This window comes from Hesperophylax consimilis, chromosome 27, assembly GCF_061612785.1.
Source record: "Hesperophylax consimilis isolate HC1 chromosome 27, BYU_Hcon_1.0, whole genome shotgun sequence".
Lineage (NCBI taxonomy): Eukaryota > Metazoa > Arthropoda > Insecta > Trichoptera > Limnephilidae > Hesperophylax > Hesperophylax consimilis.
Genome location: NC_142862.1, coordinates 24,835,817 through 24,862,233, shown reverse-complemented (window position 1 = coordinate 24,862,233; position 26,417 = coordinate 24,835,817). Strand labels below are relative to the sequence as shown.

Genomic DNA, 26,417 nt, shown 5'->3' with positions numbered 1-26,417 from the left:
GCTAATGGGACCCTATCCCCCTCGGTCACTTTTTAACTGTATCATACTTCGAATAAGAACTACCAACATTGTCTTCATTTTTTCACTGCACATTTTTATTTGCGATTTTTTTGCGATCATACATAAAGATAGTTGCCAATAAAAATGTGCAGTGAAAAAATGAAGACAATGTTGGTAGTTCTTATTCGAAGTATGATACAGTTAAAAAGTGACCGAGGGGGATAGGGTCCCATTAGCTCAGTTGGTAGAGCAGTGTCCCGGAAAGACAAGGGTCCTGGGTTCGAGTCCTAGATGTGACCGTATCCTTTTCTGATTTTTCTGTTTCAGATTTTCGTTTAGAAATCACTAATATTGTCTTCAATATTTAAAATTATTAACGATCGTCAATATGTAAAGTTTTTTTTTTCAGCTTTTGTTTTTTTTGAAATTGAATATTGCAATTTTTAAAAATAGCATATTTCGAATACAAAAATTTAAAAGGTAATTTTATCTAGATTCTAAAATAGTATTTGTTTTTACAACATCTTTAAAATGAGGAGAAATATAAATCATTTTATATACCTTAGAAAAATTCCAGAATTCGATGAGAAATTATTATTATTTCAAGTCTATACAACAGATAAACAACCCCCTTTGATTGGATAAGTAATGTATTGTTAGCTGCATATTTATAAATTGGCGCTACAGTCATTTGGTTTGTTCTTATGCCGCCAGAGGTGCGCTCTGTTGGCCAACAGGGAAACTATTCCAGATGCCATGCGTATCGGCCGGTAAAGAAGGGATTGACAGGACCTGCTGAACACCCGGGAACAGGCGGTCCCGTACCAACGGCTGGGATTTTGAACTGCGCAATGCGTGATATAACCTTACTGAATATTGGATGTTATTATTGTCATAGATCGTGAAGACAATATTAAATTTCATCTTAACCATTTACTTAGCGTTTTATTATTGCTAACACTATCTTATGTATCTTTCCATGAACTATTTTAACTAAGTTTCTATTTTACGTTTCAATAAGTAAGGTTTTCACATACACGGTCATTTATCAATTGAATAAAATTTTCACCAAGAGAAATTTTTAGTAAGGCCGCAAATGTATAGCCAAAAGTTTATACATTTCATTATTAACCTCTATGAGACAGGCAAAAATTTATAAATATTAAAGCCTTAAAGCCAAATATAATATTGAAAATTATATTTGGAATAATAAACATACAGTCAAACTTGGTTATAACGAGCACGAGGGGACCAACTAAATTTGCTCCTTATAGCCATTACTCGTTATATCCAAAATAGGTTTATAAGAATTTATATACATAAACCTACATAGTATAAAGCTCTCACAAAACATACATATGCATTATAAATCAAATGCGTTAATTTTTTTTAAATATATGTAATATAGGTACTTACCCTAATATACAACGATTAAACTTACAACTACACTAATTATTATATGTAATAAATTGTACAAACACTTAACATTAAACAAAAGTTTTTATTTTACTCTAAATCATTTGTACTAAAAAAATTCATTATCGAGGATTGTTTTAATGTTTTACCTACTCATATCAGCCTACATAACATTAAATTTATTGATTTTCGAACGAAATTGGGAAAACCGGATACAAATTTAAGATGAGTAGCAAAACGAAAGCAGTTGTAAAAAAGGAACCAAATTGGAAGCCCCAATATTCGTATGACTTAGGTTTTATATGACTTTTTTTACATAGTTTGCGATAGTACCTACCGAATAGAAATGTTTCGTAGAGCGGCAACTCAGGCTAAATGTCATAAAAGCTTGGGATAATCCGTCCCTAATGGTATTTTAAGCGAAGTCCGAGCGGCCGGGCGGCATCCTTTTGTCTTGTTTATGACTGGTTTGGAGAATCGGGTTTTTTTTTCAAACGCAAATATGTATTTACCTATTTAGAAATCGTGTTGACAAAAATATTTGGACGTTACATCAATTATGAAACCTTGTTATAACAGCATACGATTGTATGAAAACAAGCACGAATTAAAATATCATTTTATAATTGCTCATTATAACCATGACCTCGCTATTTCCGTGATCGTTATAACCAAGTTTGACTGTACTTCTACAGTATAACTTTTTTAATTTTCATTGACAGTGACGAAATATGTTCAAAACATTTAAAACTTTAAAGCTCTACGCACTGCATAGTGCAGTGCATTTTAAGTTAGTCATTATTTCACTGGACTGCAAATGTAGCCAGCCGCACTATAGGAGTTAAAAGCCTTAGCGGGGGGGAGGGGGACCGTAAGAACTTTAAAGGTTATCACACACATATCCATTTGGACGCTAGATGGCACTGGAACTCGCTATTACCATACGAATGTACACGAATATTAAGAATAAATCAATAATCGGGTAGTTTGTTAAATCCTTTATTTCAATTAATACTATTGCAGCATATTTTGGGAGGTCTGACCAAAAGACCTCTGTAGACGAGCCGCCACTGGACTTATCAGCTCGGCATCGTCTCGCCTCATTTCACCAGCTTGTCCCGAGGCGAGGCGATGCTATTACAATGCTGATCAGTGTGCGTTGCAGTATGGAGTTTCACACGAAGAATTCTGAACGGCTCGAGCTGAGGCGATGCTGATCTGGGGACGGGGTGATATGTATGCAACAATCTTTAGAATGTAATATAATAATTTTAGTAAAAGCTAACACCTAGACGCACGTACCCTGTGAAATGGGGCAATCGCTTCGATCTATTGTATCTTTTTTAAAAATAAACACACCAATATAAATATTAAAGTAAAATAAAATCAGCTCACATAGAGCCATCTAGCACAGCAAACTGTGTGTTTCTAGATGTTACACACAGTCACAAATTTCTTAGTTTTCTCATAAAACCTGATAGATGCACTTACCCATAGACACACTTCCCCTGACTGACCAAAATATCGTTGTAATATCGGTAGCCGAGCGAACTCACCTGCAAGACAGGACAATACTTCAACCACAATAATAGACAAGAATAATACAAAACAACTTGTACAATCTTGGCCGAAATACCTTGCCAGCATAAATTGTCATGGAAAGTATGTATCTTTAGATATAGATTAAGGAAGATGTGCAAGAGATAATCTGAGTGGAAAAGAATTGAAGCAGGACAGGAAGGACTGAGGTCTGGAGATGAATGATGAAGGACCGCATCCAGTAAAGAGCATTTACGGAGATAAAATAATAATTTTGTTGTACACGTAAAATAAACAACCCACTTTAGAAAATGATTTATTTTATAAAAACGTCTTATAAATAATTTACTTAACTTTTTAAACGCGTGACATTTTGATACGGGTTGTCCCTGTACGCGGCACTTTTTCATTGATACGTGTTACTAGTTATTATCAACATGATGTTCACGTACAATGGGTTTCACATATACATTTTTAATATTTACATATTCACTACACACTAAACCATATTATATTATTATTAGATACATACACACTTGTCTTTTATGCATTGATTAAGACAACATATATTGACATAGATATAGACATTGGACAAATCTAATAATGAGAACGTTACTATGCGTTGATTCAGTCTATGGAAGAACACAGTTTGTTTTCTTAGGAAAACTTCAGTGGTTGTTATGTGTTGGTTTCTACACTCCAAAAACCACCGCACCTGAAAACAAAAAATGAAATTCATTAAAACTGGTGTTTTTAAGAATTAGACAAAAAAAAGTACAACTTTGCTTTCTTCCATTTCTGATTATTAATATTCTCTTCAGAAATTTTTGACCGGTCAGTGGTTGAGTGGGCATAGCGCTTGGGTCTCACCCGAGCGTCGCGTGTTCGATTCCTCGGCTGGCTAAGTCCTCCATCACAACACAAGCAACATTTTCGGCTTTCTATGGTGGTAGTAGGAGATTTTCAAACATTGTTGGGTTATTCGTAACCCGGGAATGTTTGTCTTTCTTTTTAAAAAAAAAAAAAAAATCTATCATTTATAAGGGTAAACGTAACATACATTATAATCTATGCGTTCATAGATAGCGCTAATTTAATTATTTTACGAAAAACACTTTTTGCAAGTTTTTACAATATTAAGATGAATTAACTTTTTACAAAATTAAGATGAACTAAGTTTTTACAATATCAAGATGAATTAAGTTTATACAATATTAAGATGAATTAAGTGTTTACAATTTTAAGATGAATTAAGTATATACAATATTAACCGTTTGAGTGCCAATCGTCGATTTTCGTCGATTCGTGTTTTAACGAAGATTGCCGATCGTCGATTTCCGTCGATTGCGTCAGTCGTGTTCTGATTCGCGCGTACGTCTGTACGTAAAATTCTCATTTTTTCGAAACGCCTGGACTTCGGGATCCTCCTCCGCGTGATTCTAAACCAATATTCTTTAATAAAACACCGAAAAAATCATCGAAATCCTTGAAAATTCAAAGAATTTATGGGGTTTTAAAAAATATATAGTTTCATAAAAAATAATGTTTTTTTGGTGTCATTTTACAAGCAACTGTATGAATTTTTTTGGCACTCAAACGGTTAAGATGAATTAAGTTTTTACAATTTTAAGATGAATTGAGTTTTTACCACAGACATAGGAATTAATAGACGAGAAGATAATGGCGAGGGGTAAAATCAACTGTTGAAGAACGAAGGGCGTAAGGCTGACTGTGATTCGTCAATAAATCAGTCTGACAGTAAATAGGCATCTCGCATTATAATATCACCATTTACTTCTTAAAAGTAAAATCTGCTTTTGAATGAATAGACATTTTTACATGGGAGCGCAAATTACTCGCCACGTTATGAACAAATTTGCGAAGTCCAAATTCGGCAAAAAAATTCGGTTGTATTTTCAGAGTCGAATATTTCGTTTAAGTATTTAGTTAAGACACTTTTATAAATGTTCATAATTTACTTCCCAGCAACCAACCAGCTTTGTGTTTCGCGTCCAGACGTTTCTCGATGTGATAGTAACAACTGATTCATATTATACGATGTGAATATGCTTAAAATAAAGTAAAATAATGCTTATATATGGAATGTAATACGACAATTGGGTTTGTTCTCTTTTTCACATCTATTTTTACAAGTTTTCATAGTACAAGTCAACATTTTGCCGTGTTATTTCGTAAAATGAACCGATGATGCCTCGACCATAGTTCGCACAAGAATGATGACGTCACGTTTTCAAATTTCACTTGAGGCCATACGCCAGCACAGCCGGTTCCAATGGAACCGGTATGGGGAGTAGGGATAATACGCTTTTAATCACTTAGGGCAGGTCTACTAATATTCATATGTCTATGGTTTTTACAATATTAAGATGAATCAAGTTTTTGCAATATTTAGATGAATAGTTTTTACAAGTTTGTGCATGTACATACGGAATACAAATAAATAGTTTCATACGTATAAAACCTTAATTCTTTCAAGAAAGGCGTACAAATACAATATTGTATGAGTAATTCAATCCATTGTTTATTGGTATGGTATCATCACATTATTACTAGTTTTTTTCTAGTATATTCTAAAAATGATGTCCAACAACGCCCTTATGCGGAAAAACAGCGTTATTCAAATAATGCTGTTTGGTGCAGATCCATTCAAATTACGTGCCATAAATCCATAAGCATTTACAGAAAAAATCGTTATAAAATGTCAACCACAGATAGCCGTACAAGGCCCATAGTGACAGCCGGTAGCGCGCTCTTTTTCCGTACAATGGTAAAGTCAATACGGTGATAAAGTTATTTGTTGACATGTTGTAGTTTTTAATTTTTTCTTAGTAAAATATTGATTTATGGAAAATTGGCAATTTTTTTTCTTTTACGTTTATTGTACTCAAAACTTATGAATAAATTGATTAAAATATATAAAAATGCTGTCTATTAATTGAAATATCTTATTTCATATAAATTTATTTGACTTTCAATGCTATATGATAACTCACTACAGTCAAATGAAATGTTTGGAGGAAATCTCAAAACTCACTTTTTTATTCAACTCTGTCTTTCAACATTTTCGAGCAACGGAGTGATATCAAGTTTTGTTTCAGACTTAGGGCGAGTTGTTTCGGAAAAAATCACGTGTGAGAAAGTCATCACAACGTCAATCCACTCAATTTTCCATAAATTGGGTTGTTTCATCGTCCGTCAAGAGAAAATTCAACGAAATATTCATGAAAATGTGATCAGCCGAAATCGGCCGGTTAACGCGATCCGCCATTTTGAAAAAGATTGACGCATGCGCGAACGTCACAATTGCGGTCTGACATATCGCATGTGCCAATTACTGGTGATAACGACCCTCACTATTTTGGCAAATAACGCAAAGAAAACCCAACGATTAAAATTTATGAAGTTGAAGGTTTTGTGGGAAGAAGTTTAGATACCTTTTCTACATAAAACATTGTCGAAATTCGTTTTTATATCGTTGGTTTCCGTGATTTAAAATGACGAAAAAACTGGTAAAAATATTGAAAAACTACAGGTTTGTTTCTTTTGTCGACCAACATAGTAGCCAGGTGGCCTGGAGATACCCATCTTTTTAATAGTAGCAGCATCAAAGTAAGGTTGGAATGCGGTGAGTTTGGAGATGAAGTGATTGTTGGAGATGGTGGTTATGGAATAAAGCCATATTTACTAACACCCTTAAGGAATTCCGTTTCTCGAGAACAACATTTATATAAAGAAAGTCAGATCAGGACCAGAAATGTTGTTGAAAGAACTTTTGGAGTTGTTAAAAGATGGCTTCCAGTCCTTTCTTCATAAATTAAAATGCAGGTAGGTACAAGGGATCATTGTAACAAGATCAACCACCTGTATTCATAGACCCCTTGGACGAGGTTAACGATGTACTGGTGCAAGCACCAATCTTTAACAGGGGAGATGACCACGTTCGTCAAACCCTCATTAACTCATATTTTGCCAGATTGATGGACTAATAAATAGTAAAATACTACCCAGCACAAAAAGCCCTATCTTACCTCCTTCTGTACCATTAGGCCTATCGTCCCACGTGTCGGTAAGGAATCCACATAAGCCGAGTGCTGTAAAACCCTGCATTGCAAGAGAGGTTCCACAGTAGACCGCCTTATAAACTGTTTTCTTACTTTACTTCTCTGTGCAGAACTCGGTTTATATTGATTCTTTACCAACCCATGGGGCAACACTTTCTGTAACATCTTCCGCCTGGAGACATGTGTACAATCTATCTCTTGGTACATGAGCGAAGATAATAAAAGTCTTTTGAATTTCAAAATAATAATGTCTTTATTCAAAAATAGCTGTACCCCGCCACGTGTTGCTGTGGCTCAGTCTGTTTTACCTGTCACAGGTGTCATCTAAATAATGTAGGTATGTATATAAAAACACACGCATATTTGAATGCAACATTGTGTCTAAATTTCAAAGCAATCAGTGAAGAACTTTCAGAGATTTTCAACAAACGACCATTTACATTTACATATATTCAGAGATAGATAGTTAACATGTACAAAATAATTAATGTAACGATAAATCTTCTATTTATTTTATACTTTAATGTTTATAAACTTAGTAAATTACTTTGTTTAATAATAGAGAATACATACTATTAGAAATGTTTTGAACAACTATCTCACATATAGGTACATATATTATGTAATATGCATTGGATCATTATTGAATGTGAATAACTTAAGTGTAACTGCATACTCCTACTTAATTTCATAAAATAAATAGAGTACCAAGATGTAGTATATTCTTTTATTTGTATTTTACATAAGTGAGGAACAAAATATATCAAAATAATATATCAAAATAATATAACAAATTAAAATAAAAGAGAAAATAAGTAAGGCACCTAGGTACCTACACTGTAGAAATTGAAAAAAAAAAGATAAATGGACAAATAGAAAAAAAATGAATAAATCGGAAGGTTGCGGGTTCAATTTCCATCAGCGGCATTTATTTTTTCTCAGAGTTTATTTATTTTTAAATATGTATGGGTGTTTCAGACTAATATTTATTGATTATAATAATTTGTTTATATAAATTCAGTTAAAAATAAGAAAATAAAGGTTTAAAATAATGTTTATGGTATTTTCCAATTATGTCCTAAATCCTGTATTAACAATTAGTTAATGTTAATTAAGTATTAATCTTAAGTGTACCGTACCATACCGTCTACAGTACCATACTTATCTACCAGGTAAGTATGGTACTGTATATTATCTCCATATATAGTTAGTAATAACATAGATCATTCTAGAAATGTATTACATAGTAAATCACATCAAGGTCGCTGTAGCGACTTGATTAGCGATTGATTAGCGATTGTGATTATTTATTTTTTATTAATGCCCTGAAAAAAGTAAAATTATACCAGAATACTCTCTCGGAAGAAAGAATAATTTACAGCAAAAATACATACTTATACAATGGGAAAGAAACATTTAAGAACATAGTATAATGGACTAGTTAATTGTGTGCGAATGCATTCATTCATCTTGTTCTAACAATAATTGACAAACATTAGAAAGAACACAAAAGATTATACGGCCCATAAAGTAAAGGTCACACCGCATTAAAAATATGCATAATATAAAAACCTGGACATGCCATGCATAATATTGCATAAAATGCATTTTTTTTAATTTACAGTTTTAAAAGGAAAGAAAAGAAAAATGCGGTCTTACTGGAGTACCCCGTCGTAAGTACACAATGTACATTTGTTAGTATTATCATGTAATATAATGTAGGTAATTGTGAAGCCAGAAAATACTTCTTAAGAATTGTGTACATAAAAAAGAGAAAAATTATTAAAATTAATATTAGTGTATTAAAGAATTCACCCAGTAGATAGTGAACAGAGGGGAATAAACTGCTTTCATCTCAGTTTAGTTTTAGCATGACTCCGATATTACTCGTTCTTGTCTCAATAATCCAATTTTTTTTAAACCGGAAATCGGTATGTATAATAGGGGGCACTCCTGTCAAAAGGGTTGGATTTGGATGCTTCAACAACATGAGAATACATTAACTAATAAGATTATTATCTTAAGTAAAGCAACGATAGTGAAATAAAAATATTTTGTACTCAAATCTACTAACAGTTTGTTTGAAAACTTGTATTAAGTCAGTCAACAAATTCGTTTACATTTAAATGAGATGAAATTGCTTTTAGGATTGAGGTTTCTGGGGCGCTGCTATCTAAACGGTTGGATTTGGATGCATTAACAACATTAGAATACATTAACCAGATTATCTTAAATGAAGAACTGATATAAAACTAGGAAACATTGTTTGAAACACAAGTTCTTACAAGTAGTTAGTAAACTGCCGTCAACACCATAATAAACCTCAGCTGTGGCGCTAACCAAACTCCCACCTTCTTCCACCACCAGATAGCTCCTGCAGCACCAAAGTGCTGATGTCATCGTCAAACACGCTAGGGAGTCCGTCAATCGAAGTAGCCACTATGTTCCGCATAAAATTTGTGTCCACCGCTAGTCCTCTCCTGAATTTCTCTGCTACCGTCCTTGAAGCATTATTAAAAGTCAATTAATAAACATATATACCTGCATGAATTAAACAAAGCATCAGGGCAACGAATTACTAAATATAACAGTTCATTTAACAGCATTATGGCGTTAAGATTAATACCAATTAAGAAATATATTCCAACCTGCCTTGCCCGACGCTTCATATTTTCAAACTGAGCTCGGAGCTGTTTGACAGAATCCATCGCCATTGAAATCGGATATAAGAGTAAGCCATGTCGCCTCTCGTTGTTTGAAGATGACTGCGTCGGTCTTTTTATTGGTGAGAATATGGCTATACTTCCTCACCAACATGGCATCGTTTCCTGAAAACACATTTCATATTTATAAGTAACAAGATCGTACAAGGAATTGCTGATATAAAATTAAATATGCACGGCAAATATTATATTTATTAGGTTCAAAATATATATAGATATTTTATAGTTTCTTATAGATATTTTATTACACATGAAAGCACTATAATATTCCTCGGTAAAGCATTATTAAAGTGTGGCAGAATTCAAAATAATATATAAAAATAAACAAAAAGATTTGCCACCATTGCATGGCAGAACATTCAAAAAATAAAACGCAATGCTTTTAGAAAGTTCATTCTCACAAAGTTCAAGTAATTTTACTAACGATAAGTATATACACGTATCGCAAATGTTTTCATAATGATCGTTTATCTCGTTTAGAAGACGAAATTCCACAAAATATTATCAAGCTTTACATAATGGTTTTACGAAAATAAAATGCTCACTTACGTATCTATACGGTTCCAAACGTGTATTATTTATTAATAAGGTTCATATTTATTATGGCAATAAGGTATAATTTACAATACTTACAGTAAGTTGGGATCCATTATAAGTTGTCAAAAATTGAGATGCCTAAATGAACAACAAAAAAATCACACAAAACAAGCAATCCAACGAAGTGACGGCGCGGCGGGAAAAAGTTTTGACAGATTGATAAAAATACGAGGTGTTGCCAGCGTAAAAATAATTCCTGTCTCGCAAAAAAATTATTCTCTGCAATAATTGCCCGATTCGGCGGGGAACACTGGAACGGATTATTCAAATATAACGGAAGCTTTTTCGGAGTTGAAACAACCCAATTTGTATTTGAATAAAATCGACGTGAAGATTTTTTTACATTTGAACAGAACTCGGGAATCTGAATAATTGTTCAGCTTTTCCGAAACAACTCGCCCTTAGGCACAGTGCAACAAGCAATAGAAGCTTTTGCACAACTTCAGCATATCAATGGACACAGCGTTTTTTCAAGAGCCCAGGTTAGGTATATTACTCTATTTATGTATGTATGTTATTTTCTCATTATTATATTAGGTCACATTATTTAGGTGAACAGAACTGTAAGAAATTATTGTGTAGTCTCACCTGCAGGCAGACAGCCATCGCTGGTCCCAGGCGCGTATGGCGGCGCTCCGTTGTAACGCCTGGCGAGAGGCGGCCGCTCCACATCGGCCGCAACGCTTCACCCACAGGGGCCGGCTGCCCAGGTGCAAGTGTCTGCAACATTACCATTCATTCATTTATATCCAATTATTTCATCACTTACAAACGCTGATTACGATAATATATACATTTCTCTCTCAATAACCCGCCACTCGATTATCAGACAACTGCTATAATCTGCCATTATTTTTACTAGTTGAAAGCACGATATCAAGCTCTATAATTTACCGGTATTCGTATATCAAATTCAGTAGACCGCCGGGAGTTTAGACGCGAGTACCAAGCTTTGCACACCGACGGGTTCGGTTATCTTACTCTTAAACGCTCAGTTACTATACCACTATCTTGCTTTCACCGGAGTTCATTATTGTTGTTTTACGACATTTGGGTTAGACCTCTGTGTTTTCTAGCAACTGTCGCATGTGTTTCTATTTACGTTGTTTTGAAATGTTTCAAAATGGAGTCTTCTCATAAGTGTAAACATCACACCTAAACTTTAAACCAAAAAAAAAAAAACAATTACGAAAGAAAGCGGTGTTTGTTAGTATTTTATAGGATTGATTAGGATTCTCTGAAGGAGCTAATAGGACTGTTAAAAGGGAACTTTGCCATCTCAGGAGACAGATAAAACTGTTGAGTTTACCTAATGGAGTCCATGCAGGAGTCGGATGTGATGCTTCCCTCAAGAGGAGGAATATCTGGAATATACTTCAAGGAGTCAGGTTCAACTCCATATTCCAACTGTAAAAAGAAGACTTATATTAGCCACTGAATAATTTAAGCAATTTATAAAATAAGGGATGAAAATAAAATGGAATATGTAATGCATTTTACCAGTAAAGGCAGATTCTGATAGTTGAGCACGGGAGTGACGATGCATGTTCTGGGTAGGGACTCATTTATTTGTGGTATCAGAACTTGGGATGGCAACATTCCACATTCATCTGAAACAAAAATAATATATTGTAAAATTGTAATGAAATTCCAGTAATTTGTGGTCATTTTTAAATTTTAGAAAATAGAAAGACGGAATATGTTTTGGCAGGTCGATTATTGGCGGGAAAACTGGTACTTAGTCAAAACGGAGGTGTTAGAGATTGTTGATAGATTGAAGTTAGAAAATGTGCTGTAGAAATTAAATGATTAAGTGGAATTTGAGGAGAATAAAGACAACATGACATTATTATTTTAAAAAAAACTGTCTTTCATAAGAAACTTGTCTTACACAAGAAACTGTCTTTCACAAGAAACTGTCTTACATAAGAAACTGTCTTTCTTGAGAAACTGTCTTTCATAAGAAACTTGTCTTACATAAGAAACTGTCTTACACAATAGATTATCCCCCGTGAGAGATTAAAGAGCTTCCGAACTCAAGAAATGGATATTGGAAGATTAAAATTAAAGTCCCCCAAAAATAGACGATGGCAGAGAACTGTGTTATAATTGTGAATATCAGCTACACAGGAACAACAGTCTTAGACTCCGTCGACATATATCTATTACCCAGCAGCTTGTCGTCAGGCTCACTGCCGCATTGCGTTAGCCTCGTGATGAGGCGGTAAAGCAGGCTCAGCACGTCCACGCCCTCGGTGGAGCGCGTAAATACGGGCAGGCAGTGGGGCCGAAGCAGGCCCCAAACTCGTACAACCACCAGCAGCTCGCGGAGGGTGCCCAGCGCCGTCGGGTCACGCGTCAACTCATACTGCAACAAACCACAACACGTATAAAAACTGGGAGGAGAAACGGAGGCCAGTTTAGTGTACACTGACACTAATATTTTCAATCTTATTGTTATAGTGTTTACTCATCAGACTAAAGCTAAAGGTACAGTTCAGAGTGCTTGACTCTTATGAAGAACAGTGAAAATTTTAAGATGAATCATTTAAACAAGTGGCGGTTTTCTCTAAGGAGCATACGTACAGTGAACTCCCAAACAATTGCAATGTTAAAGATAAACATGAATTAGAATATTACTACATCTTGAACAGTGCGCTACCTAAAACTCCTTACTAGAAAATCCGTCCATATGAGCAGAATCTGGAATGAACCTATGGACAGATAATTCCAAGGGAATATTTCATATGTCTCATAGAGTGAGAGGTACATAATTCTCTATTTTCAGAGCCAAAATTTTCATATTTCGTCGCATTGCATCTTCCACTAGCAAACTAGCACGTCCAATCTTTTATAAAATTCGCCAAATGCCACATTTGAATAATGTCATATTTGTGTGCACCTAGGATGAAAGCGAAACACAATAAAAACTTATTATTGGTTGCACAAAACATTTTTTCCAATGTTCTTGTTTAGTAAAAAAAATATTGTTGTGGTTTTTATCACATAAATATTATTTTATTATTGCCTGCAGTTTTAAAAATATTTGATGCACTTGCAACCATAGTAAAAATTGAATAGATTTTTATATCAATGAATTCATTACATTAATTTTTATTTTCTCTCTAAACTTTGATTGAACTACCACTGAGAATGACCACGAACCCCCCTTGATGAAACCATACGCATGTATGTTGCAGGTGTGTCCTTCTATCTATAATACCGCTGCTTGAGGTAATTTTCAAATGTATTATAGGATAAGTATGTATACCCCTTGTGAGGAACCGCTACTGGGCAGGCGTGCCATGGCGGCCAGGGCCACTTCCACGGCCCACTGGATAAGCTGCTGCGCCGACTGCAGGGTGGACGGCTCCACGGCAAACTCCTTGGCCTCCAGGTGGATCAGCGCCTTGTCGATGTCCGCAACGGGCGTGGGCTGCTCCGATATCACGGCTGAAAGAGAAATGATCAAATTAGTAGCTTAGGTACTTACATATGGTCACCACAACTGAATGATAAACCAGGGAGTGCGTTCTAGGATCCAAGCTGACGAAATGAGATGAGAGATTGCATTCTACGGTGTCCAAGCTGATGAAATGAGATGAGAGATTGCATTCTACGGTGTCCAAGCTGATGAAATGAGATGAGAGATTGCATTCTACGGTGTCCAAGCTGATGAAATGAGATGAGAGATTGCGTTCTAGGGTCCAAGTTGACGAAATGAGATGAGAGATTGCGTTCTAGGGTCCAAGCTGACGAAATGCGATGAGAGATTGCGTTCTAGGGTCCAAGTTGACGAAATGAGATGAGGGATTGCGTTCTAGGGTCCAAGCTGACGAAATGCGATGAGAGATTGCGTTCTAGGGTCCAAGCTGACGAAATGAAATAAGACATTGCATTCTATGGTGTCCAAGCTAATGAAATGAGACAAGAGATTGCATTCGACGGCGTCCAAGCTAATGAAATGAGATGAGAGATTGCGTTCTAGGGTCCAAGCTGATGAAATGAGATTTTTGAAAGTGGCAGGAGTCACTAAATGGGATTGAATAAGAAGCTCTACGATGCAAGTTGTGCTTGGCATCAGCTCTCTTGTCACAAGCTTAGTTACATACCTGCAAGACTCTCAGCAGGCCCCTTGTCGTGTGAAGTGAGGTCCGAGGGACGGAGCAAACTCTTGAAAGCGGTGGCGATAGAGTGCAGCATGAGGAGGGACGTCAGGTCTGAGGCTCGCTGCTGGCCGGAAGCTGTCATCCTAAGGAAAGAACATTATGTACACTTATTAATGAGTGCGATAAACCCAGTTTTAACCTTTACAGGGCCGACAAAACACGTGATATGTGATAAAATTATACATATTTGTTTTTACCTAGACAGGGCAGCCCTCAATGTCAGCCACTTGGTGTAGTGATACTGTTGCCAGACCGCAGGCTGTCTTAGGAAATTGTCTGTGAATCTGCAAATAAATAATTTTAATATTATGTACGTGTATTACAAATATGCAACCTTAAAAACTTTTAAAAATGGCTCACCTAACGTTTTTTGTAACAATTTTTTTTTAAATTGCGTTAACCTTTGGTTTCATAGTGGTGTACATATTAATTCTACTGTGGTTAACTTCGAAATTTGAATACAAAGTGTGGTGTTTTCTCTTTCTAACACCATTTAGATATATTTCTTACCATGAGAGTAAGGGAGACAAATTAGCCTGTGCGGTTAACTCAACTCGACAAAACTAATTTCAAAAATGTCTATTTTCCCTTTAATGCAGACTTATTAACATCTGATCACCGTGCGGCAGAGCTAATGAAATTTATGCTTGGTGTGTTGGTAGAAACAAAGGCAGAGCGCCGCTCTAAGTCGATGCAATTTACGGTAGTATGGATGAACGATATTGGTATAGGACATTCTGTTATTCCGGTTCTTGATTCCATACACTAGAACAGATCTGCACTGTAGATTCGAAGAGACCTACCTTTCATAAATAAGTTCAATGGTGGACTGCTTGAGTGCCATCATGATGTCCAGAGGGTCGAATCCAGTCACCATGGAGTACTCCAAGAGTGTTGTTGCGTGGTGTATTGCACTCTGCGTTCCTAAAATCATTAATTCCCATGTTAATTTTTGGATTTTACGACGATTTTACCACATAGTCGAAACACAACTTTAGCTATGTTAAGTCATCAGATGTGAATTAACAGGCAATACCCAACGTTCCTCTACCCCCTCCCACTTATCAGTATCGGAACCAATTGGGAACCAAAACAACCTGGGTTTTCCTCAAGGATCGGTATTGGGTTCAATTTTATTTATAATTTACCTCCTTCAGCAATACAACATTAAATGTGAATACCCTAGTTCTCCATACAGGAGGGCCTAAGGAAAATAATTTCCCTCAGGTCCTGTGTCATCTTTGGGGATGCTGTGTGGAGGGTCTTTTAAGGAAATGAAGGAGAGGAGGTTCTGGGAAGAAAAAAGATATATGAGGGATCTGGTAGTCAATAAATTCAAAAGTGACAGATGTATGCATCCATCCCTCAGACTTTTGTGCAAGGTGATGGGTCGAGAGTCATGTTGGAGAGGTGAAAGGGTCTCCCTCTACCGACCTCTCCCCATCCGGCCCACCACGTAGTTGGTGGGCAGATACATCTGCCGCCAAGACCTGAACAAACCTCTCCCCATCAACCAGAGCACCCCTCTTAAGTGAGCAAATGTAGCAAACCACAAGCCTAAGGCAGAGATGTTGGTTATCCAATTAATGGTTCCCAGGGCCGCGGTACCCATACCTGCCTTCCAAAATAAATGTTCCACTAGTTCCAGACAATTGGAACTATATAATATGATAAAGATAATGACAATGAATAAAAAAAGAAAGCAAACCTGTGTCTGTGGCCGGCTGCGGCAGCTTGTAGATGTATATGTGAGAAGTGCTGTCCACTACCATCAGGACGCCTCCAAGCCATGAGGCGTCACAGCCCGAGATCCAAGCGCCGGTTTGCTGCAGGGTGGGTGGCTGGCACTGCAGGTAGACAGATAGATGTAGTTTAGAGCAAAAAGCATTCTTGTAAACATGGCATGTTTCTGTCATTCATTCACTGCCCATGACATTGACATCATGAAAGCCATGTTCACTAAAATTGTCTATTTTGTTACATTTGTCTATTAAGGCGATGCACTACGTCGTGTAATATTTTAAATTGAGCCGCTATCAATAACAACCCTTACGTAGATGGCGATAAGGTTATATTATTCCCGCTTAACACCATCCGCCTGTTTTGATTTATGCAAGAAAAAAACATGGCCAAAAAGTGCCTTTTATTTTATTTTGTGGATGTTCAGGCATAAATATTAAATTTTTATCCGATCATTTTATAAATAACTTAATTTGCCACATTATACAATAAAATTATAACTGCAAATGGGTTCGTACGTAGGAGATTTTGAACTTTAAAGCAGTTTATACATTATTTTTTTCTGGGCTTATAAAAAGACACAAAAGACAGATATAAAAATTACTCGATTATTTCAGAGGCCAAGATGTATTCGACTCGCAGTATTTATTTAAAGCATCTGAAACATTCCTATGCGACCAAATTTTCAAACCAAAAACACATGATTTTGCATTACTACGTATGGCATCGCCTTAATAGTAATGATTGGATCATTTCTGTAGCACCGTTTTCATGAGAAAATCACCTCAAGGGCTCTTAACTTAATTTATACATTTAACCTATTCCTTACCACATGACTTATAACTATGGATTATGCTAGTGACTTACAACTAAGACTTATGACAATATGGTCGTTCATAGCTTAGTTTCATCGATTCCTGTCAGTCTTGTCCGTTATAGCCTTCATTGATTCCTGTCTATTAGCCAAGTTTTATGGATTCCTCTCAGCCTTGTTCATCAAAGTCTAGTTTCATGGATTACTGTCAGTCATGGCCATTAGCCGGTATCATCAATTCCTGTCTTATCCATTATTAAACTACTACATCGATCATTCCTGTAAATCATGTCCATATAATATGCCTATTTTAGTACATATGATATATTCTCGAATTTTCCTGTAAATTTCATCCATTACTGTCTATCTTATCCACTATTGTCCACTTTGGTCCATTTCACTCACCATAGAAGGCCGGGGGCTGCCGGGCCCCCCATGCAGGGGGCTGTATTTAAGCTGCTTGGGAGGAGTGGCCCCACCTACCAGGGTGCCCTCAGAGGAGGCCCAGATCTGCCCCAGAGATGCTGAACACGCCTGCAAGAGAAAAATTAACACATCATTAAAATCAGTGATTACTAAAGTGGACATAGGTTAGGTAAAATCCGATGATACTTCCCTCATCTGAAGAAAAGATGGGGGAGTGCAGGAGCCTGCTTCATCAGGGTAATTGGAGTGCGAGTAACAATTCTCAGCAATCCATGATAAAAAGATTTACGTAAAAAGTTTGATGCAGTAGTAACATCAGAGTGGTTTTTCGCTTACCTGCAGATGTTTTTACCAGCTTAAGATACGACCAACTACAATAGCAGTTCAGTGAAATCATGACTACCTTCAGGTGCACTGCAATGTGCAGTGTACAGAGTTAAGTTTTAGAAGTTTTGAACGCTTTTCAATACTGTCCATGAAAATTCCTAAGTAAATCGTTAATATTGTAGATGCCTCTCAATTATTTCAAATATAATTTTCAATATTATATTTGGCTCTGAGACCAAATATTAGCCTTCTTCTAAGGGTTAAGATGCAGGGCAGCGAGGTCACGAGCAGGAAGTAGCCCGTCACATACACTTTGCTGCAGGTTATGGATACCACCATTAGAGTGGTGTAGTAGCAATATCAAAGTGGTTTGATCGCTTACCTGCTTGAGCGTGTCTCGGTAGAGGCAGTGTACAGTGTTGTCGTTGAGTGTGATGAAGATGTAGGGCAGCGAGGGTGCCAGCAGGGAGGAGCCCGCCACCTGCACCTTACTGCAGGTCACGGACACCACCTGCGCCGAGGGGGAGCGATAGCTGCACTGGTGTTGCCACAGCTAAAATGAACAGTATGATTATTATCATGATTCATTTTTGGGTTATTATGCCATGTTGCACTTCCTCCTTCTTTAGCCAACGTTTCGGAGAGCATTACAGTGTCCATCATCAGGGCAGATGGACAGCAGTATAAGATCAAAATGACAACTCACCACAGTGTTGAAGCAGTCGGGGGAGCCTTTAGCGAGTAGGGAATGCACCGGCAAGGCTCTTTTGACCAGGCCCCACATCTCCACGCATGCTCCGCGCCCCGGGGGCCCTGAGGCGGCCACCAGCAGCGAGTCTATGTCCTCCCGACTGGCCCAACGCACCTGCACTATCTGGGAACCTGCAAGAATTATAGCAAACCAATTGGTACAATAATAAATCAGGGCATGAATGTTCTTCTAACTAATTACAGAAAACTGGTTAGTTTACTGAAAACAGTGTTGTGTTCATTCGGCTATTGGTTCGGATAGGTTAGATTATTTGTGTTCATTCGGCTATAGGTTGGAGGAAGAATCTATTGACGCAAAGGAAACCACACAGAGGCAGAAATCAGAAGATACGAATTTGTTATAACAACATTATTAACCCCTCCGACATTTCGCGAACTTGAAGCTAAGATGTCTTAACCGAAATGTCAATTTCACGAAAACGTTGTCTTATTACCGCCTCACAATCAAAGCTCTATAAATGAAACATTACTGAACGGAGCCGAATAGTAAAAACTGTTTTAGAAAGGTTACAAAATAGGCTTTCAAATTGTTGTATCATAAATAAATATTAACATTTGTAAATATTTAAATTTAGAATGGAAACATGAAAAATAGGTTAAAAATGACTCACGTCATGTTTTTAGGTGAAAATGGTACTAAAATCACAGATTATGTAAACAAAAATATTTATTCTATTGTATATATGTGTAATAAACACTTTTATCACCTCATTTTTTTATCATTTCATATAAAAATATTTTATAAAAATTTAATATGTGAAGCGCGCGGCGCTACCGGCAGACATTTTGCGCGGATAAAAATTTTGTGTCAATTATGCGACTGTCAGCAGATTCCTGTTTTGTATTTCCATAGACAACTTGGTAGTGATGTGTAGCTTGATCTATAATCGACCTTTTAGTTTTTGTTTGAGGGATGTAACTAAAATAATAACGGAGTAAGAACGATTTCTATGGAGAGACACGCGTTGACGTGTAAACACGCTTATTGTACTTGACTGCTGTCGTATTTTTAACGCATATATCTGCTTACGTTGCTGAGGGGTTAAGTAACAACATAGTTAATGAAATAAAACTCACAGTTTGAATCCTTTAATGTGCACTCTCTGAGGAAGAAGCTGGGCAGAGGTTGGCTGGTCACCTGCAGCGGCTTCTGCTCGTCCTGCAGCATGCTGGCTCGCCTGATGGTCACCCGGTAGCACTGCACGGCGTGGGACACGTTGCCCGAGGACACAGCAACCAGGAGGTGGCCATCTGGAAGGAGATAATATGTAACTATGTACCAGACCACTACAGCCGAAGTCGATACCATGACTTATTCAGAGTACCAAAAGGCAAAACCAACGTCCTGGCAAAGCATAGCATGACGAGGGGAGTGGTGCTGTTGAACTAACTAGCAAAGAATTTGGATGTAAGTGACTGTTCTCTAAATGACCTAAAACCATTATTGAAGAGTCACTTACCCAAATGCTGATATGATGTAAAATTGTACAGTAACTGGAATGAATGTTCTGTCGTACAATAAAAAAAAATAAAAAATAAAAAAAACTCTGTTTGGGAAAGGTTGAGGAGGTTGGGTTAGGCAGAAGATTAACTTTATTTTGAAAATCACGAGATATACCAATTGTTTGAATTGATTACTGACATTTGTACCTGTCATGTGCTAGCGAATCCACCGTGTATTTGCTAGTAGCTCACCTCACTTGCCTCGATTTTATGGTATTTTGATCCTTAAAAAAGGCTCTTAGCAAACTAAAATATATTTCATTCGCTAGGCAAGGAAATAATGTATCTTAATATTATTCTAGCTTGTCTTTTCGTCACTTGCAAATATATTTATATTATCTGTGAAAAAGTAAATCACAAGTATTCTGTGTCAAATGTCATAATTCCGGTTTTCAAAAATCATAGCGCTGTATTCATTTTATTTTTATTGTATTTCTATTGAAGAAACATTTCTCTGAATATAAGTAACTTTCCAGGGAAACTACGTAGGATAGACATATATAATTTTTTACAAATATTGTTACGTAATACAATCACACTGTAGCAACTTGTGTTACCCCACTTTACCCCATGCCAGATTGCCGCGGTCACGTTAACTGCTCATGGTGACCACCCACGGCGACCGCTCGGCCACCATCTTATCTCAGCTCGGACGCGGGCAGTTCCAACCCTACCTCGGTCGCGAAAGCAGTGTCTCAACATGACGCTAAAAACAAAGTCACGCGTAGTTTACGTATTTTTAACAAACTCATAATTGTTGTAATTAATATTATGCCATACCAGTCTCAACATGTTTTGGATTCATTATTTAAACTCGCCAGTCGGACCCGTACCACGGTTGTATTCGCGAGCAAAAGTGCTCAAGATGTCCACACCCTGCCTTGGCGAGTTCAGTAAGCATCTTCAGTATATCCCTTCTTTGTGTTCAAGACGGTATATTCATGTAAAAATTCCCCGTTTCACCCGGTCGTTTCTTTAGAGAGGAAGAGAGAGCTTAGATTCTGTTCTACCATGTGTTTCTTTAGAAAGTGTTAAATATACCTGTATCCTTCATATCCATGAGTAATTATTGCTTTGACCTTCCCAACCCCTGACCGATGGACGAAGAAATGAACTGGAAAGTTCCCCACCCCTGATGGATTCGAGTTCTCATCTGCCTACCTTTTTACACTGAGCTAGCAAATTACATTACACCCTGGTTCAATTCCAAGATGGGTCCAACCGAATACTTAGCAATATATAAACACATTATCTGGTAAGACAGTACAATTTACAAAAACATCATTTTGCAAAGAGGAAGTAAGTTATTACGAAAATAGTATCAGCCGGCGACGGTGCGCGATTTGCATTTTACCTCTGGCACACTAAGGAGTACTAGATCGCGAGAGGATTGCATCCCAAGGGTTAACAGACAGTTAGATGTACTAACTCTTTCCATAGCAGATGTCTGCAGTGGTGATGTACCCCCGTGTGGAGCCTAGGGATTCACCGGACACCAGTGGCTGGGGGCCATCCGAGGGCAGGAGGATGGAGCCCAGCATTCCCGTGGCTGTGATGACCACAGCACCCTCCGCTGCCACTCCCCTGGGAACAGAACAGATGGATAAGTTTTTAATAAGACTTATTTTCAACCTGGAGTCGCAATATTGTATGTAAATCAGTTTGTGGTTTTATTGTGGACTGTATCAATATTTGACACAACTATTTGGGTAACTACAAAGCACAGTAATAGCGATCAAATTAAGAAACCCACCTAATATTTTTCTTATATTGTAACTATAAATTGAATTAATCCAATATGTTATCATGTACCCTGATACAGTGTTCCTTAATTGCATATTATTACATGTACCTTAAAAAATTTATCAGGTGTTTTCATAAAAAAAACTAATATTCGGGTGTACAAATATGTCTGAAAAAGTTTTATTTTGATTACTTTGATAAATATATATGTATATAGACTATATTACTAGCGTAACTATTAATGTAAAGTATGGAAATATAATTCATAACAGCAGCGTGTACAAATGTTAACTAAACCAGGCAATTTGGCTGTCCTAAAACGGGAAAATTTCCTAGTTGGACAGCCAAAGCTTCCTTAATATGTATGTAATTATTTGTATCTAATAAATAAATAAAATAAAATAAATAAACTGTGGTTAACAGTTAGAATTGGAAAAGGATTCTGACTTATCTTTAGTCTTTAAAATCGATAATTCACAAGCTTCCATAATAGACTCGAATTAAATGTACTAAAGGGATATGTTCACTGCGCTGGGTTTCTTAACAGACTCGTTATGTATAATAAATTGTTGAAAATGTCACTGATGTAGGTACTCCACACTGTCAGACAGGGACATGTAATTGGGTAACAGGTAATTTAGAGGAATGCAGGAACATGTGTTAAAAGGAGATGCATATACATAGTTGCATCAACACTACCCCTCAATATTTTTCACCCATATCTTCTGTCCATAGACATATTAATATTAGGGCGATGGCATTGATTAAAAATTCAATTGAATTCATCGTATTTACCCAAAGTTCTTGACAGTTGGAGAGAATCTCTGATGTTGGAACTTCTCTGTGCAAGGAACCTCCGACTTCTTCTCAGACTGGAGGGTGATCTTGCGACCATTGTGGAAGAAGGCTGCCTTTATTATGTTCTCGCCTGAAATAAATGTGATGCGTATTGAGTATTTGAATAATTTGATAAAGTGTTTTTATAATTTCTCTATATGAGGGCGGCGGTCATTTAGATTCCCGCTGTAATCCTTGCAGCTCAGAAGGAAGGGGTATGTCGCCACCTATTTCTGCTCCTTATATTGAAGCAATTCAAAACAAATTCCTAAAATATCTTTGTTACAAGTCATTTGTAAGATTACTAATTATGCAGGGGCAACTTCATACTTTAAAATTGATTCACTGAGTGTACGGAGGCATCATAAGGACGCACTATTCCTGTATAAAGTAGTTAACAATAATATTCAATGCCCAGAGTTGCTAAACAAGATTCCATTCAATGTACCTGCGCGTTCAACACGCTCTTGTGTCCCGTTCAGGGTTGATCAAAGCAAAACGAATTCTAAGCAGAATTCTTGCCTGAACAGACTATGCAATAATTACAATAGCGTATTATCTAACGTTGATATTTTCAGTTGCGAACTTACCAAATACAAGAGGTCCATAAAAGAATATTTCTCTGATGGCTTGTGAATAATGTTTATGTCTCTATTGTTTATATCTCTATTATGATTTGATTTATATCTACAACCTCTCTCCATGGCTATAAATGTATTGTTTTGTAAATTTTTCGTTTTATATAATTTTATTTTGTATAAATTGTTTAATTCATATTCCTTTCTCACAAATTTAAATAACTTATTCCATATTATGCTGTCTCAGTTAAAGTCACAAAGAGGAAATCTATAATTGGTTTTATTTTACTATATAATACTTATGTACAAACTGATTAAATGTAAACTGTCGATTTCCCGAAAATGAAAAAGGACCGGTTGTTTCGGAGAATTTGAACAATTCATCAAATTTCAATGTTAATTTACGAGTTCTGTGAAAGTCCTATTCAAGTTCTGATATTATATCATTATAGGCTAGTTGCTTGACAGAACTGAAATAATAACAGAACTAGAAAATATACTTCACAGAACTCGCAAATTAACGTTGAAATTTGAAGAATTGTTCAAATTTTCCGAAACAACCGGTCCTAAATAAATAAATAATGATTTTTTTTTACATTAGCTCCACACCGGAGGCCCTGAGGAAAATAATTTCACTAATGGCCTGTGTAAACTTTGTGATGCTGTGTGGAGGGTCTTTTAAGGAAATAAAGGAGAGAATGTCCTGGGAAAGAAACAGGTATGAAGTGTGGGTAGGAATCTGGGGTGCAGTGATGGACGTATAAATCCATTTCTCTCATTAGAGTGCAGGGCGATGGGTCAATAGTCATGTTGGAGAGGTCAAAGGGTCTCCCTCAACCAGCGTCTCCCACGCAGTAGGGGAGCAGACGCATTCTACGCCAAGACCTAGATAAACCTCACCCCATGAGCCCAGGCACCCCTGCTAAGTGACCAAATGGACCAAACCACTCGGAGTGACATACGGCAGAAGTGTTGGTTACCCAATAAATGTTTCCCGGGGCGGCAGTAACCGCCTCCCAAATTGTCGAAGACAACGTCAGCATCAATTATTGTTTTATCATCCTGTGTCCGAAAATATATTAAATAAATTATTGGGCATTGTGTAACTCTACCGTTTTGCATTTCATCTGTCTATAAAATTGTTTGTACATTCCATTACAGTTTTAATATGGTGGCCGTTTTAATAGTTTAGTGAAGATTATTTTTTGAAGTGTGAAATCATTGTGTTTATTTGGATTTTCTTATTCGAATTTTTCCATATTAACCTACCTGCTGAAGAAAGTTTAAAAAAAGAACTGTCAATGAGAGAAATAAAAAGATTTTTTTTTTAAATGTGACTCATTGTGTTTATTTGGATTTTCTTATTCGATTTTTTTCAATATTAACCTACCTGCTGAAGAAAGTTTAAAAAAAGAACTGTCACTGAGAGAAATAAAAAGATTTTTTTAAATGTGACTCATTGTGTTTATTTGGATTTTCTTATTCGAATTTTTTCAATATTAACCTACCTGCTGAAGAAAGTTTGAAAAAAGAACTATCACTGAGATTACACTATGGACAAATTGTACAATTCCTTGTTTGAAATAAATCAAAAAATGTTAGATAAAATATATGTTTTATAATTAAGTAGGTAGGCATTATAGTACCTACTTACAAATCTTATGATTTTGGAGACAATTTTTATTTTGATTTATTAAACAAGAAAAAATTATAAAGTTTTTTGGATGCGAGGTGTATTGTGTCAGAACTTGTAGTTATTTTACTAATGTTGATATTCTCACCTGGAAAACTAGCCTGATGGGTGCATACCCACTCATTCAACAGATGATCCCTTGGACTGTAAAACCTGACCACACCGGCCGTGTCCGCCACCAGGAGACACCGTCCCAGGGCGTCCCACTCCAGCGCGGACACATGCTTGGCGAGGGAGGCAACCAGGTGGCAGGCCCAGGGCGTGTCCAGGTCGCAAACGTACACGTGTGCACCCCACGTGCGCCCGCTGGCGTCCTCCAGGCGGGTCAGCGAGGTGAAGGCCGCCACGTTGGCCGTGCTGATGGTGCAGAGAGTCGGCCCGCCGTTTAAACTGAGAGAATAAAAAAAATTTAATTTGGAATAGTGGTGATGTTTGCTCAAGTTTTTGTTTAAACTGAGAGAATCAATGATGTTACAATACATCTAGACTTGTTATTTTCTCACAAAATTAAGATTAAATGTGGCAAGTAATAACACTCTTCTTTCCAGTAAATTCTTAATTCGAACATTGTTCATGTACGGACCATGACCTACGAACTACCTAGTATATTATTTACCTCGTGTTACGAAGCGGCGTACCGGTAACAAGAGTCGTACGATCATTCATAAGCTGGTAGCTGGGAGCCGTAGCGGGGGGCATATAGGCTTAAAAGTTCATCGTACAGAATATTGACAAAATTAAAGAAAGCTGTGCTTGTATACTTTTCACCTTGTTATTTTCGCACAATTGTCGCAATGTTATTTTTCCGATGCTGCCACACAATTTTATTGGCTCGAGTCAGCTACAGAAATATTCCTTCATAATATTATATACTATGAGATTTGGTAAAAAATATTGTAATGTTTGTTTTAACCTGAAAATTTTATTTGACTTACCATTCTAAACTTGGAGGAATGCATTTCAGGGGTTTCCTGTACATGGCGTAGATGAGATCCATGATGGTAGTTTATTAACTCACTATATTAACTGATATAAGTTTTTTTTTCACTAAAGACAGTAAATATTAAAGAAATTATGACATTTCGGTAAAAACACAATTTCTCAATAACATTATTTTTACAGGACGCCAACGTGATAAAATTGGCGTTTGACGTATCGCAAATGCAACCAACATTGGAATATGGTACCAACACTCAAAAGCTTTACGTTTTTGTTCGAACGACTCAATTTTATTATATTATATTAAGATAATTACTACTGCATTATTTTTCAGTTATTTTTCGTCATGTTACTATCGTGTAGATTTCTTGATAACCCAGTCAAACTGATAACATTTTATAAATTTATTTTGTTTATTCAACGCCTGTAGAACTTTTACAAACATAATATATATCAACAGTAATAAGGTAAATTAGGAAAAAAGTTAAACGTCCCTGGGTATACCGAAAAATGGGCCCAT

At 36.6% G+C, this 26,417-nt stretch overlaps 1 protein-coding gene across 1 annotated transcript; it reads right to left on the bottom strand.

Moving 5' to 3' along the window:
• Positions 1-3,324: 3,324 nt before the first annotated feature.
• MED16 (mediator complex subunit 16) lies at positions 3,325-26,071 on the bottom strand. The gene is made up of 18 exons (XM_089647817.1): positions 25,894-26,071; positions 25,047-25,348; positions 22,646-22,778; positions 21,537-21,691; positions 19,682-19,855; positions 18,540-18,715; positions 18,216-18,386; positions 17,486-17,614; positions 16,235-16,373; positions 15,330-15,450; positions 14,724-14,810; positions 14,470-14,609; positions 13,629-13,810; positions 12,527-12,725; positions 11,858-11,967; positions 11,667-11,764; positions 10,946-11,077; positions 3,325-3,670 (listed from the first exon to the last, which is right to left on the bottom strand). Exons 1-18 carry the CDS (start codon positions 25,953-25,955, stop codon positions 3,634-3,636), a joined length of 2,547 nt encoding a protein of 848 aa, XP_089503943.1. The 5' UTR covers positions 25,956-26,071; the 3' UTR covers positions 3,325-3,633.
• Positions 26,072-26,417: the final 346 nt, after the last annotated feature.